This window comes from Salvelinus fontinalis, chromosome 3 (genome assembly GCF_029448725.1).
Source record: "Salvelinus fontinalis isolate EN_2023a chromosome 3, ASM2944872v1, whole genome shotgun sequence".
Lineage (NCBI taxonomy): Eukaryota > Metazoa > Chordata > Actinopteri > Salmoniformes > Salmonidae > Salvelinus > Salvelinus fontinalis.
In genome coordinates this window covers 62,790,603-62,804,016 of record NC_074667.1, presented here as the reverse complement: position 1 = coordinate 62,804,016, position 13,414 = coordinate 62,790,603, and the positions used below count along the sequence as shown (strand labels likewise).

Below are 13,414 nucleotides of genomic sequence, written 5' to 3'. Positions count from 1 at the left end.
ATGACTGGGAAGACACAGGCCAGCCAGAGAGACAGATGACTGGGAAGACAACAGGCCAGCCAGAGAGACAGATGACTGGGAAGACACAGGCCAGCCAGAGAGACAGATGACTGGGAAGACACAGGCCAGCCAGAGAGGGGGGGGAGCAGGCAGGGTCCCTGTAAACAATAACACTCCAGCCATTCAGCTGTAATAGGAACAATATTAGGCTAGCAGCAGGGAGCCCAGGCTCTCCAAATAGTCTGACTGACAGCCCCAGAGAGAGCGGGAAAAGAGGGGGGGGAATTGGAGAGAGGGGGTAGTTTGTGAGTTTGGGAAAAGAAAGGTGAAGGAGGGAAAGTGAGAGGGAGGGAGAGAAAGAGAGACAGAAAGCAAAAGAGAGGAGACCTGAGAGAGAGAAGTAAAACGAGACATAAAGAGAGACATTGTGAGAAAGAGAATGAAAGTAATAGAGAGAAATAACTTAAAAGAGAAAGAGAATTTCTTCTTGATTGTCTGCCAGCACATTTACAATCGAGGAAGTCTCTGCCTTTCATAAAGCCACTGCAGCTCACCCCCCCCCCCCCCCCCCCCCCTGCCTCCTCCTGAGAAATTAGGAGCCTCCCTCCTCTCTCTCCCCTCCCTCTCTCTCTCCCTCAGCCTCCGTGCTTTAACAGTGTGTAGAGAGGAGCTGACAGTCAGTCTACCCTGAACCCTGCTGGATAGTAGCTGTGAGAAGCTGAGCCCTGAGCCTCTTGTAACTCCATCCTACTACATACAGCCCACCATGGATGTCAAAGTACTGGCTGTGTTGGTCCTACTGGCTGTGGCCTTGGATGTACCTCCCTCTACGGGTGAGTTGGTCTGGGGATGATGTATCTGTCTGGGCATGTCTTCTACACTCTTAGAAGAAAAGGTGGCATCTCGAACCTAAAAGGGGATAACCCTTTGAAGAACCCTTTTTGGTTCCAGGTGAACCCTTTTGGTTCCAGGAAGAACCCTTTTGAGATCCATGTAGAACCCTTTACACAGAGGGATCTACATGGAACCCAAAAGAGTTCTACCTGGAAGAAAAAAAAGGGTTCTACCTGGAACCAAAACGGGTTATCATATGGGGACAGTTGAAGAACCTTTTTGGAACCCTTTTTCTAAGACTGTATTAGTGTGTTCTTTCTTGGGTTTAATCTATCTTTATTTATCTATCTCTTTATTTGAGTCATTTTAGTAACTTAGCAAAGAGAGACTTTATGTATGTGTTCTAGAATGTCTGGGGATGTGATTTGTTCTAGAAAATGAGGACATGTTGGTGGTTGTGGAGGTTGTCTTGATATTGTTGGTTCATTTCAATAGGTGTTGTTAGACTAGATGTGGTTGTGACATTTGGCTGGTGTTGCTGAGAGACGGGATACACAGCAGAATAACTTGTGGTTATGAGTTGTGGTTGTGGAGGTTGTCTTTTGGCTCCTTGATGTCTGACTGGTTTTGGTAAAATAAGTAAGTGATTGTTGATGTGATGGAGATGTTATACTCAAATTGGTTGCATTTGTTTTTTTGTTGTTGTTTGTATAGTTGAATTTTAAGTAGTTGGTTATTTAGATTATTCTGGAAATGTCTAGGTTTGTGTTTACTTTTGCCATTATTTATGTATCTTCTTCGTTGCCTTTTGTTGTAAAACTTTCTGTCAATTCTCAGTTGCCTTTTGTTGTAAAACTTTTATGAAATACTTTTCTACTTGCTTTTAACACTTTGATATATCAACCACTTTAATTTCTCAAATCTTACATCTTAACGGCATACAAATGAACAATTAAAACGATTTGTCAAAGACAGAAAGTAAGATCTTACGATTTAGAGGATGATGGGTCAGGGAGTCAGTGTCCCAAATGGCTAAGTCTCCCTCATGCTAATATCACAGCAATGACCCGCCACCTTATCAGGCTCTATTATCATGCTAATACTGGGTCATTATGTATGCTGCTTACAGCACCCGGCCACAAGTGGCCATCTAGCTACAACCTTGCTTTCCAAATAGAACACTATTCCCTTATACAGTGCACTACATCTGACCGGGGCCCACAGGGAAACCCATAGGGCTCTGGTCAGAAGAAGTGCACAAAATAGGCAATAGGGTTCCGTTTGGGATGTAATTAGTTTCTTTCACAACCCGCCTTGTTTATCCCCTAATTAGTTTCTAGTTAAAAGAAAGCAACATAAGACAGATAAACACACACGTTACCCCCTCCATCACCCGGCCATCCTATCTCTATGCAGTCAGGGTCTCCCTGGCTAGGGGTGGTAACAACAGGCTTAGCATAACACAGCAGAGGTTGAGCTAACTTCAACTCTTCTCTCGGACTTCTCTCTCTCCTGTTGTTGTTTATTTTGCAGTGGATTCATGTGATCACAGTTTAATCCCACAGTCAAACAAGGGATCCGCTTGTACGCCGTTAAGATGGAAGATTCCAGAAATGAAAAGAATGTCAATATCAAAGTGTTTTAAAGTAAACGGAGAGAGTCTTTCATGAAAGTTTTACAACCACAAGGCAACTGGAGAAGAGACATGTTCAGCCAATTGACCTCTTCCCATCTTCAAAGAAAAACGAATCAAAATCATTGTTGGAAACAGGTTATCAAGAATTTCACGTTTCATGTTAATCTTGTGTGAAATTTCCGTCAGGGCATCCCCTCTGAAATCCCTGAATCTAAGAACATTTCAGTCAAAAGCCTGAGTATATGCTATTGAGTGAAAAGATTCTTAGTTTCAGGAACCGGTAGGAACCAGGGGTGATATGCAATTATTCTAAGAATGTAGCCTACTTCTTAAAGGGACTCTCTTTTGATAAGAATCTAAGCTTTGTGTTCTTGGAGCTTTGAGAAAGGAGGGAAACATTGTGAGCCCCAGTGGAGTAGAACGATAAGGACTCTTCTGGGATAGAGAGCTGTGTCTTGAATGTTCATAGTGAAAAGGCAGTATGACGGCGGATGGGACAATGAGCGCTGGTCTGAGAGTCTCTGTGTGTGTGTGTGTGTGTGTGTGTGTGTGTGTGTGTGTGTGTGTGTGTGTGTGTGTGTGTGTGTGTGTGTGTGTGTGTGCGTGTGTGTGTGTGTGTGTGTGTGTGCATGTGTGTGTGTGCGTGTGTGTGTGTGTGTGTGTGTGTGTGTGTGTGTGTGTGTGTGTGTGTGTGTGTGTGTGTGTGTGTGTGTGTGTGTGTGTGTGTGTGTGTGTGTGTGTGTGTGTGTGTGTGTGTGTGTGTGTGCGTGTGTGTGTGTGCATGTGTGTGTGCATGTGTGTGGGCATGCGTGCATACGCGTGTGTGAGTGTGTGTGGCAGACTAATCTCTTTTTAATTGCCTTGCCTTTGGAACTAAAGGCAGGTAAATGTATACTTTCCCGTGCATTGTCAGGGTTAAATACAGTAGTTTTGTGGGAATGTGTGTTGATTATTTGAGGTATGCATTTAAATGCATGGACATGTGTGCTGTTTTGTCTTAACGGTATTTTATTAGAAATGTATAAATAACTATAACAGTTTGATTTAATTATTTAAATGAAAGTTTCCTCTCAGAGCTTTCAAAATGGTATTTGACCCTGAACAACATATTCAAGTAATCTTCTTCAAATGCTTCTTTTTGCAAGTTTTATCTCAGGTGTAGCTATCTGGCATGCTCAGCAGGCCAGTTGAAAGTCAGGGACTTTTCCCCCAGCTTTGTACACCGGTTCAACAGAAGTACTGGAGTTTACCCCAGTGAATGTGACGATGATTAACAACAGGTAAAAGTAGAGTGGTGTTGAGTGTGTACGGTGAAAGTTTGGTGAGAATGTGTGTGCTATTTATGAGACCTGGTTGTATACTGTGTAAACCAATCTCACACACCACTGACTATTGATTTAGGAGCTGTTGCTGTCGTGGAGTACAGTGAAAATGGATTTAATCCCCAATGTCCAGCGGCAACGGAAATCTGTCTTCTACTTTATCCTGTTTGTTCTTACAAGCTCTAATATGAAACTAACAAATTCATCCTAGTTTGGGACTAAAGTCAGCTAAATGTACTGTATACTTTCTCATGCATTGTCGGGCTTAGAGACAGTAGATTAAACATATTTGTTCTAACAAGTACTCTGATATGAAATGAACAAATTCTTCCTAGTTTCCTGCCTGCAATAAATGTGAGTTGTTGCATTTTGGAGGTGTTGAGTCTCATATGGTTGGTTCAGCTCTAACTATCATAATGCTAGTGTTGAGTCTCATATGGTTGGTTCAGCTCTAACTATCATAATGCTAGTGTTGAGTCTCATATGGTTGGTTCAGCTCTAACTATCATAATGCTAGTGTTGAGTCTCATATGGTTGGTTCAGCTCTAACTATCATAATGCTAGTGTTGAGTCTCATATGGTTGGTTCAGCTCTAACTATCATAATCTAGTGTTGAGTCTCATATGGTTGGTTCAGCTCTAACTATCATAATCTAGTGTTGAGTCTCATATGGTTGGTTCAGCTCTAACTATCATAATGCTAGTGTTGAGTCTCATATGGTTGGTTCAGCTCTAACTATCATAATCTAGTGTTGAGTCTCATATGGTTGGTTCAGCTCTAACTATCATAATGCTAGTGTTGAGACATTACTGTCCCTCACGCTGTGAGCTTTGGTTGTTCTAGTTTTAAGACATAGAAATGGTCGATGCCCACATTCTCTCAGTGTCCGGTACCTGGTACCTGGTACGGTATCTTAATATGTTTGTGGTTGTTGTTTTCAGCGAAGCCCATCAGCCTGGTAGAGAGATGCTGGTGTCGCTCCACTCTCAACACCGTCCCTCAGAGGAGCATCAGAGAGCTCAAGTTCCTTCACACACCCAACTGCCCTTTCCAAGTCATGTGAGTAACCTGCTGGTGCATTATGGGATGCTTTTTAACCCTGATTTTGGGTTGTGTTTTAGAGGACTTACAGCTAAGTTCCTTAGTTTGTCGTGTGAAGAACCGTCCACACCGCTCATAAGAACAACTAGATCGCTGTATTGCTTCTCCCAAAAGTCAATGGTTTCATTACTGGGCTGGGGAGTAACAGGGAACTTTTGTAGGAGACAACCCCATGTTCTCCTCAGCTCTGCACTACACTGCACAGATAAGAAAGTACTATGGTGGCCAACACTGGACATCCCACACAGCACACACAGTGATGCTGCTCACAGAAGGGGAAGCTATTCACTATATTTAGACAGACTTTTTCTGGAGATAAAGCAGAACTATTTAGGCCCAGTAAAGCATTGGTAAGCAACCCAGGTCTGAGACAGCTGCATGATGAGAGTGTGAGTTAGCTTCGGTTCCCGGGCGCAGCACTGAAGCACCTGATTCAACTCATCAACTAACCGTCAAGGCGGTGACTTGTTGAATCAGGTGTTTGTTTTAGGGCTGGACAGACACCCGTCAATGCCACGGTCCATGTTACTCTACGGGACCACTGCAATATAGTTTAACCAGAGGTGGAAGAGGAAGCGACTCATCCCACTCCCTCATTTTTTTCTTATTCATATATAGTCAATGAACTAAGCAGACCAGACCCAGCTGGTAATGCATTGGTGCCTATGGGAGAGCCATCCCTTAAGCAGACTGGAAATGTGACATCTTCGTTTATCTGCCATCTTTGCTTTAACACAGCCCAAGCCTGCATGGCTGAAACCAGAAGGACCTTGGCCTGATACGTATAGTCAAGTAGAGATAAACTAGCCTGGTTCCAGATCTGTTTGTGCTGTCTTACCAACTCCTATTGTCAGCTGCTACAGCTAAACTAGCCTGGTTCCAGATCTGTTTGTGCTGTCTTACCAACTCCTATTGTCAGCTGCTACAGCTAAACTAACTTGGTTCTAGATCTGTTTGTGTGGTCTTGCCAACTCCTATAGTCATCTCCTAAGGCAAGGCCTGTTCAGAATAGCCTGATTCAGCCCAGTAAGACCCCTCTGTTAATAAGATCCCATGTGGATTCTAATGGCGCTTAACTTTGGTTCCCATTCCATTCGGCTAAGCATCAGTCCCATATTATGAGGTTTTAATGATTGCAGTTGGAGGACCACAGTGGAGGGAAAGACAGAGAGAAAGTGGAGAGAGAGTGAGAGAGAGAGAGAGAGAGAGAGAGAGAATGAGAGAAAGAGAGAGAAAGCAAGAGAGAGAGAGAGAAAGAAAGCAAGAGAGAGAGAGAGTGGAGAAAAAAAGATGCAGTTGCTATGGCTCTCCCCAAATGGAAAGAGATGTTTAGATTAGATCAACACAATAAATGGCCAGGAGAGGAGAGAGGAAGCTGACAGAGGAGTGTCTCTCTCCAAGCTAGCTCTAGGGGGGATTTTAGTCTTGTTAAGGAAACAATCATTAGGGGTCAACGTGATGACCTTTATGTTGCAGCTGACCCTCTCTATCCTTCTTTCTTTTATTCCCTTCGCTCACCAGCCGCCCACATTTAGTGTCATTTAAATGGCCTGGAACGCATTAAGCCAAAATGCTTTGCCTATTTGTAACCTATAGAAACCAGGTGGCCAGAGCCAAAAAGCCAGAGGGGTTTGGGGGGTTGGGAAGGGGTGGTAGGGGGGGCATTAGGGGGTTAACTCATGGCAAGGGGTCAGTAAGGATACAAATCTGGTCAGGACCCACAATCATTAAGAGATACACACATTTGCAGACATAGGCATTAAGGAACACACTTACGCCACCAAAAGCTTCCACTTTTCCCTCTTATTCCCTCCAAACTCCATCCAAAAGTTATTTATGACTGAGCAGCAGGGGAGAGAGGGGCAGAGAGCTCGCATCTCTTCTGATATATCTATTGTCCTTGGATGAAAGACAACAGGGGTAACACTACACCTCCCTCTCCCCCTCCATCCCTCCATACACGCCCCTGTCTCCTCCGGCTTGTTGGCATTAGCTTGCTGTGAAGTAATTACTACCTACTGGGTTAGAAGCTCCAGACTGCCAGAGCCCCGAATTCCAACAGAGTCAATCAGACGCTAGATAGTCCAGACACACACACACACACACACACACACACACACACACACACACACACACACACACACACACACACACACACACACACACACACACACCACACACACACACACACACACACACACACACACACACACACACACACACACACACACACACACACACACACACACACACACACACACACACACACACACACACAGCCTAGAGGGATAAACCTAAACCAGGAGACACATCAAAACAGTAAAATGGATTAGCTGCACTAAATATATAAAAGAGGACAGGATGGGGGTTGGAGGGAGGGAGGAAGGTGGTATCCTAGAGGTAAACAAACGGGGAATCCAGTTACCGGCTTTTATTTATCTAAACAACTGGGATGTTGGTTTTGGGGGGATTTGAAGGGGTTTGATGCGCTTGAGCTGTTCTTTCATCTTATTGGGGTAAGGGTAGTAGGTGAGCCATTTGGTCAATTGAAGAGGCTGGTGTTTAATAGGGATGGAGAGTTTGGGGGAGGTGAAATTGAATCAGAAAAGCGGTAAAGGAGTGATGAAGGAGAGATTCAGAGGTGGAGAGGAATGTGTTTAATTTACAGGGTTGTGAGAGGAAGAGAAGGAAGGAGAGAAGGAGGGAGGGAGGAGAGGTGGTGAGGTGCTACATGAGGTGTTAACTCTCAAACACGACCTTTTGACACAGAGGTGTTAGATCCATATGTTTGGGGAAGGAGGGGAGGAGAGGAGAGAGTGCGCACACACACACACACACACACAACCCCGTCTCCCCCTAAAGCTCATGGATCAGAAACACTCACAGAGGTGTCCGATCTCGGGACAAATGCCCCTCTCTCAAGTCGACACTCAAGTCAACCCTCTATCAACACACTACAGTCCTCTACAGGTGAACCACTTACTCCCATATACACCCCACAGTCTGTAAATCCCAGGCTAAATGGCCTGACATAAAAACCTCCTTATTGTTAGTACCACTGGCTTAACAAAGAGATCAGTGTTACCGTGCTTTATTATCATTGCAACAGCTGTCTAAGTGGAAGGAGAGAGGGGATTTCTCTCCTGTGGCATGTGGTGGGGGGACTTGATGTGATTTAATGCATTGTGATCCTTACAACTGGCGCTAAGCATGTTTTGTGGGTTAAAATATGCTGTGAATACAAGCTTTAATAACTGTGATCCTTACAACTTGTTCATAATATGTTTGTTCTTAAAAAATATGTTTGGGATTTTAATAACGTGTTGATTGTTCACTGGCAAATGTACATGGAAATTAGTAACATATAAATAAGTTTGATAAATATAATTTTGGTCAAATAATTTATCATACTGAGTGATGTTTTGTTTTGTGTATCCAGTCCAGTACAGCAGTTGGTTTAAAGGAAAGGGAACTTCATTCATCTTAATGGGTTTGTTTATTTGGACCCTGAATGAGCAGAGAGACTATATCAAAATGATGGAACAGATTTACTTTTAGATTACAGTATACAGAGTTCATCAGATGTCTCTTCAATCTTCAGATACGTGAATTATACAGACTAGATTTAAGTAACCTATAAGAACTGTATCAAACAGCAAATAATGACTTCAAAAATATTACCTCAAATGTAACCCATTTTTTTTATATATTTTTTTATAAAACAAATATATAAGATTACATACTGTATACTAAAATATGCCACTCATACTATTCAGTTCACTACTACGAGACCAATGAGTCTATAAAGACAGATGTGTCAAACTGAAATAGATGCATTCAGAATGATTAGTTCAAAAGAAACCTAGAAAGGATCTATATTTATTTATCTATGTACATAATTGAAGTGTAATAAAAACTCATACTATTCAACTCGCTACTACAAGGCCCACGAGTCTCGTTACAGTTTGACCGAAACACGGCCACAGTTGACCCTAGTTGACCCCACGTATCAGGTATGTGTGTTACTGATAACAGCTACACAGCACACTATCCCTGGATGTTCACCAGAGCGAGAAGACGCTAGGCCAGTTCATGAGAACTTACTGGACTCTGCTTTTTTTTGTTCCCTTTCTTTTTCCAGATCATTCTATCCTTGAATCAGATAAGAAAACAGAGAAAGTGGATGCTCGGAGAACACTGAAATGAGTCTCTGCCTAATCCACTTTCTCTCTCCCTCCATCCCTCTCCCGGTCACAGTGCCAAGCTGAAGAACAACAGGGAGGTGTGCATTAACCCCGAGACCAAATGGCTGCAGACGTACCTGAAGAATGCCATTAACAAGTAAGGAGAAACCTTACTTCCCTCTTTGACAAGTAAGAGCTGATCACAGGGTAGCCTGGTCCCACATCTGCTTGTGCTGTCTTGCCAACTCTTATGGTCTTTCATTGTCACGCCAAACCATAGGAGTTGTCAAGACAACACAAACAGATCTGGGACCAGGCTAGTTCGCTGGTAACAGTGAGAGACGTGGAATGAAATACGGCCCTGTTTTTATCTGCAAAATCCAAATGAAATGGGAGAAATGGAACTGCTTAAGTACAGTAACAACAGTTTAGTGTCCTTTTATAGCCACTTGTCTACTTTGCATTGTGAAATGGCTCATTTATTGGTTTGATTAGAATTGTTGGTATGTGTGTGTCATTAAAAGAGATGAAAGTGACAGGTATTTCTGGGTGTTTGTTTCTCATTATGCGTGTTCGCTACTCAGATGGCTATTGAGATATGAATTAAAGACTGGGAAAGAATACTTTCTGCTCATGCCTTGCAATCCCTCTGATAATTTAAGCGTGGCATTCAGAGCATTCCAGGTCTTTCAGTAAACAATCAGAATGTATCTGGGAAATCAGGGATGTAGTAGAATTTCACGACTTCAAAAAAGTTAGTTGTTTTTTTATTTACAGATTTTTTACCTAAAACTTTATGCACAAATAAACAAGTGTTATTTTCACAAGTGAACAAACTTCATTAATTTCATAGCTAAAAGACAGTAGTTTGTGTATAAGTAAACAAATATGTGTAAATTGAAGGCACTTTCACAAAATGATCAGGACTAATTTGTCTACAAATAGTAAAACTCATTCCACTAAGGGAAAACAATTCCACTAAGTTTTACACCCAAGGAGTAAACTGTAAAAAACTACAATAAACAATAACAGGCACACTATACAGAATATTATAATGAATCTAAATGGGTTGTGCTGTTAAAATGTGTGTTAAATGTGCATTCCTTATAAAAACTTCCCACATACAGTGTCTGGTGATCATTTTCACCACCCATGCAAAATGTCTGCCTCTTAAAAACGCCTATAGTAAATAAATCTATAATGGAGGAACATTTTACCACAAATTAGTCATTTTCTTGCTGTTTAGTCCCCAATGTGGCATAGTTACAAAAGACTGCATTTGCTTGAAATAGCTAGCCAAAAAAACTGTGTACAAATATTTCTAAGACGATGCATATCCAGATGATCTTGTTAATGAAGGTTTGAGTATATATGCTCTCGTAGAACTGCATCATGTTTATAAGTCCAGTCTGCCAGACAAACAAACTATATTATTAAACAACTAGATACTGGAGGCCTACGTGACATGTTACACACTTAGAGAAAAAGGTGCAATGTAGAACTTAAAATGGTTCTTCGGCTGTTCCCATAGGAGAACCCTTTGAAGAATCAGTTTTGGTTCCAAATAGAACCCTTTTGATTCCATGTAGGACCCATTTGTTTTTTTGTTTGTTTTTGTTTTGTTAGTTTTTTTAGGGGGCATGTAGGACTCTTTCCACAGTTGGAAAACAGTTATCCTATTGGGACAGCCAAGTACCCTTTAAGAACCCTTTTTACTAAGAATGCATGTTTCAAAACCCTGCATGATGCAGAACATAGCATCAATATACCAATGAGCACCGTACTAAGTATTTATCATAAAATTACATTAGGGCCCAGAGTTGTTCCTAATCAGGTGATGTCAAATGGCCAAACGGAAAAATGAAGTTACACCCATGAATCCTCCTTTAATCAGTGTCTAATTCCTCTCTTTCTGTCTCCAGGGTGAAGAAGTCCAGAAGACGTGCTCAGTAAAGGATACGTATACACTATCCTGACCGGCCCGAAGTGCCCCAGTCCCAGGCCAGCTCTCCTCCTCCTCCTCCTCCTCCTCCTCTACTCAGATATGTAACTCTGTAGCTACACGTCTCTGCTCTGGAACACTCTGGAATGCTCTGGAATGTTCTGGAACATTCTGGAATGCTCTGGAACGCTTGCAAAACCAGCACTTCACCGCCAGACCGACCATGATGCCTTGCTGCTGCTGCTGACCCCGCAGCCACCCTGCCTCCCACGCTGCAGACACCTCTCCTCACGCTGTTAGCACCAAGTGCATATACCTAATTATATCGGAATGTGTGAGTACGTGTGTAAAGAGTGTGTGAGTACGTGTGTAAAGAGTGTGTGAGCGCAGTGTGGTTGTTCTTTGTGTGTGTGTGTGTGTGTCTGAACTGAGTGTGTAAGTGTACGTCTGTATATAAAGTATTTTTCCTACTTTTACAAGAGGCAGTAAAGGGACATTTAAAGTTTTTACACCCGGCTCACCGTCTCAAATGTGCTGAGCAAGGACTTGTGGGTATCACCAGGGGTGGGTTCTGACTGAGGGCTTGAGCCTACTCTGTAAGAGGCGACCAATCAGGGCTGATCAAACATTCATAACAGGGGAAATAGATAGTCACCCCTAACTGATCCAAGGTCAGATGTTGTTTAATCCCTGATGGTTAAGGCTAGGATGGTAGGGAAGGAAATCTTAGATCTGTGGTCAGGGGCAACTTCTATGTCAAGCCTTAACAAGCATTCCAGTCTAGCCAAGACAATGGAGGACATGCATTGATTCAGGTGTTTCAACTCAAGGGATCAGAAGACATTAGTTTGAAGTGATACATATCTTTTCAGGAAGAGAGGCTGTGCACTGAATCACATGGAGTTTCCATTCACAAGAACAGACCGGTGAAGATCCCAATCAGACGATGTGTACAGGCCAGGGGTTTCTAACCTCTCCTCGGTGGCCACCAGACGTTTCACTATTTAGTTGTAGCCCTGAACTAACTCACCTGATTCACCTATTCAAGGCTGGTTAGTTGACAAGTTGAATCAGGTGTGTTAGCTGTGGAATAGATCAAATACATGGAATGACTGGGGGTCCCCGAGGAGAGGTTTGAAAACCAGTGCTGTAATAAAGGGGAAGTTATCTGCTGTAATATAAGCCGACAGCCTTTATTGGAGGCAGACAATTCTGTATTACAGTCCTGTGCCGAATAGAAAAGCCCACACAATTAGAAGTAACTTAAGCAACTCAGCAAGAGCCAAGGGTTGTAAGAACGATGGCCTTGTGGGATAAGATTGTAATGCAAAACAGGGATAAAACCCCATATCAATGCAGCTTTTTATACAGTTTGTGTGAATGTAATGTTGTCTGTTGCTATAGTCTAGGCTGTAAGGCATTGAATGAGACACCGAGTCATTTTTCAGCAAAACAAGCAATATGAAATAAATTTACCTCAATATTCTAGGTATTTACTAACAAATACTGGCGCAAAATAATTGCTGTATTATATTAAGTATAGTAAGATTCATTACATACATTTCTATACAGGATCACATTGTCTGATTATTGGATTTCACTCTTCAATTGCTTAGGAGCTCACTTTAGGCCTACTCCATAGTTATAAACCCTCACATATCCTTAGGCAGGATTTTAAAGCCAGTATACGGCCACATGAAATACCTGTTACTATCCTACAGTATTGACTATCACATTGAAACTGAATGTTGCTGAGCTGGGGGCGAAGGAAAGTTATCCTACTTTTATCGTTGAGCCACTTTAAATACCAGATACGTCTTTTAAATTGGTATTTTTACTGTAATGATTTTTATTTTTGTATATTTCATATATTCTAAGATAATGAGATATAACACAGTGTTTGTAAGTACATTTAAGCAGTATTAGATGAAGGCATAACCAGAGAGTACTGTATACCAACTGCAGTACTACTGTATTATCAAATCAAATTTTTATACATTTATCACTTTTCCAAAAACGTTTATTTGCAATATCATAAAAACACAACATGCTATGTGTCTATTAGCTGCAACATGTTGAAGTTAATGTAATAAACATTTATAGTCCCCCAGATTAAATTGTGTCGACAGGTCTGGCTTGAACAACAACAGAATATTATAGAAATACAGGGTTCATTACCATAGTTTGCCCTGATGCAATCCTCCCTTGAGGAGGTTTATCCTAATCAACCAATAATCTGACGGCATTCATCCACTGATGCAAGATGGGCAAATCTAATAAATCCGGATTGTAATGCAACATACTGAGATACTTTAAAACAAACATTACTGTTGTCATTAGGATATCTCAGCTCAGACAGATGTCCCACTGAACCGGCAATTAATTCCTCATTAGG

The 13,414-nt window shown here is 42.0% G+C and overlaps 1 protein-coding gene across 1 annotated transcript; it reads left to right on the top strand.

Annotated features, from left to right (window-relative positions):
- Nucleotides 1-655: 655 nt before the first annotated feature.
- LOC129851313 (stromal cell-derived factor 1-like) lies at nucleotides 656-13,083 on the top strand. The gene is made up of 4 exons (XM_055917764.1): nucleotides 656-833; nucleotides 4,734-4,851; nucleotides 9,151-9,234; nucleotides 11,000-13,083. The coding sequence occupies exons 1-4, from the start codon at nucleotides 767-769 to the stop codon at nucleotides 11,028-11,030; spliced, it is 300 nt and encodes a 99-aa protein (XP_055773739.1). The 5' UTR covers nucleotides 656-766; the 3' UTR covers nucleotides 11,031-13,083.
- Nucleotides 13,084-13,414: the final 331 nt, after the last annotated feature.

Bases quoted from the DNA above. Each gene is read 5' to 3' on its own strand.
- LOC129851313 (XM_055917764.1), top strand. From the start codon at position 767: ATGGATGTCAAAGTACTGGCTGTGTTGGTCCTACTGGCTGTGGCCTTG. The intron at 4,852-9,150 runs GTGAGTAACCTG...TCCCGGTCACAG, and splicing joins AACTGCCCTTTCCAAGTCAT to TGCCAAGCTGAAGAACAACA. The intron at 9,235-10,999 runs GTAAGGAGAAAC...TTCTGTCTCCAG, and splicing joins CTGAAGAATGCCATTAACAA to GGTGAAGAAGTCCAGAAGAC.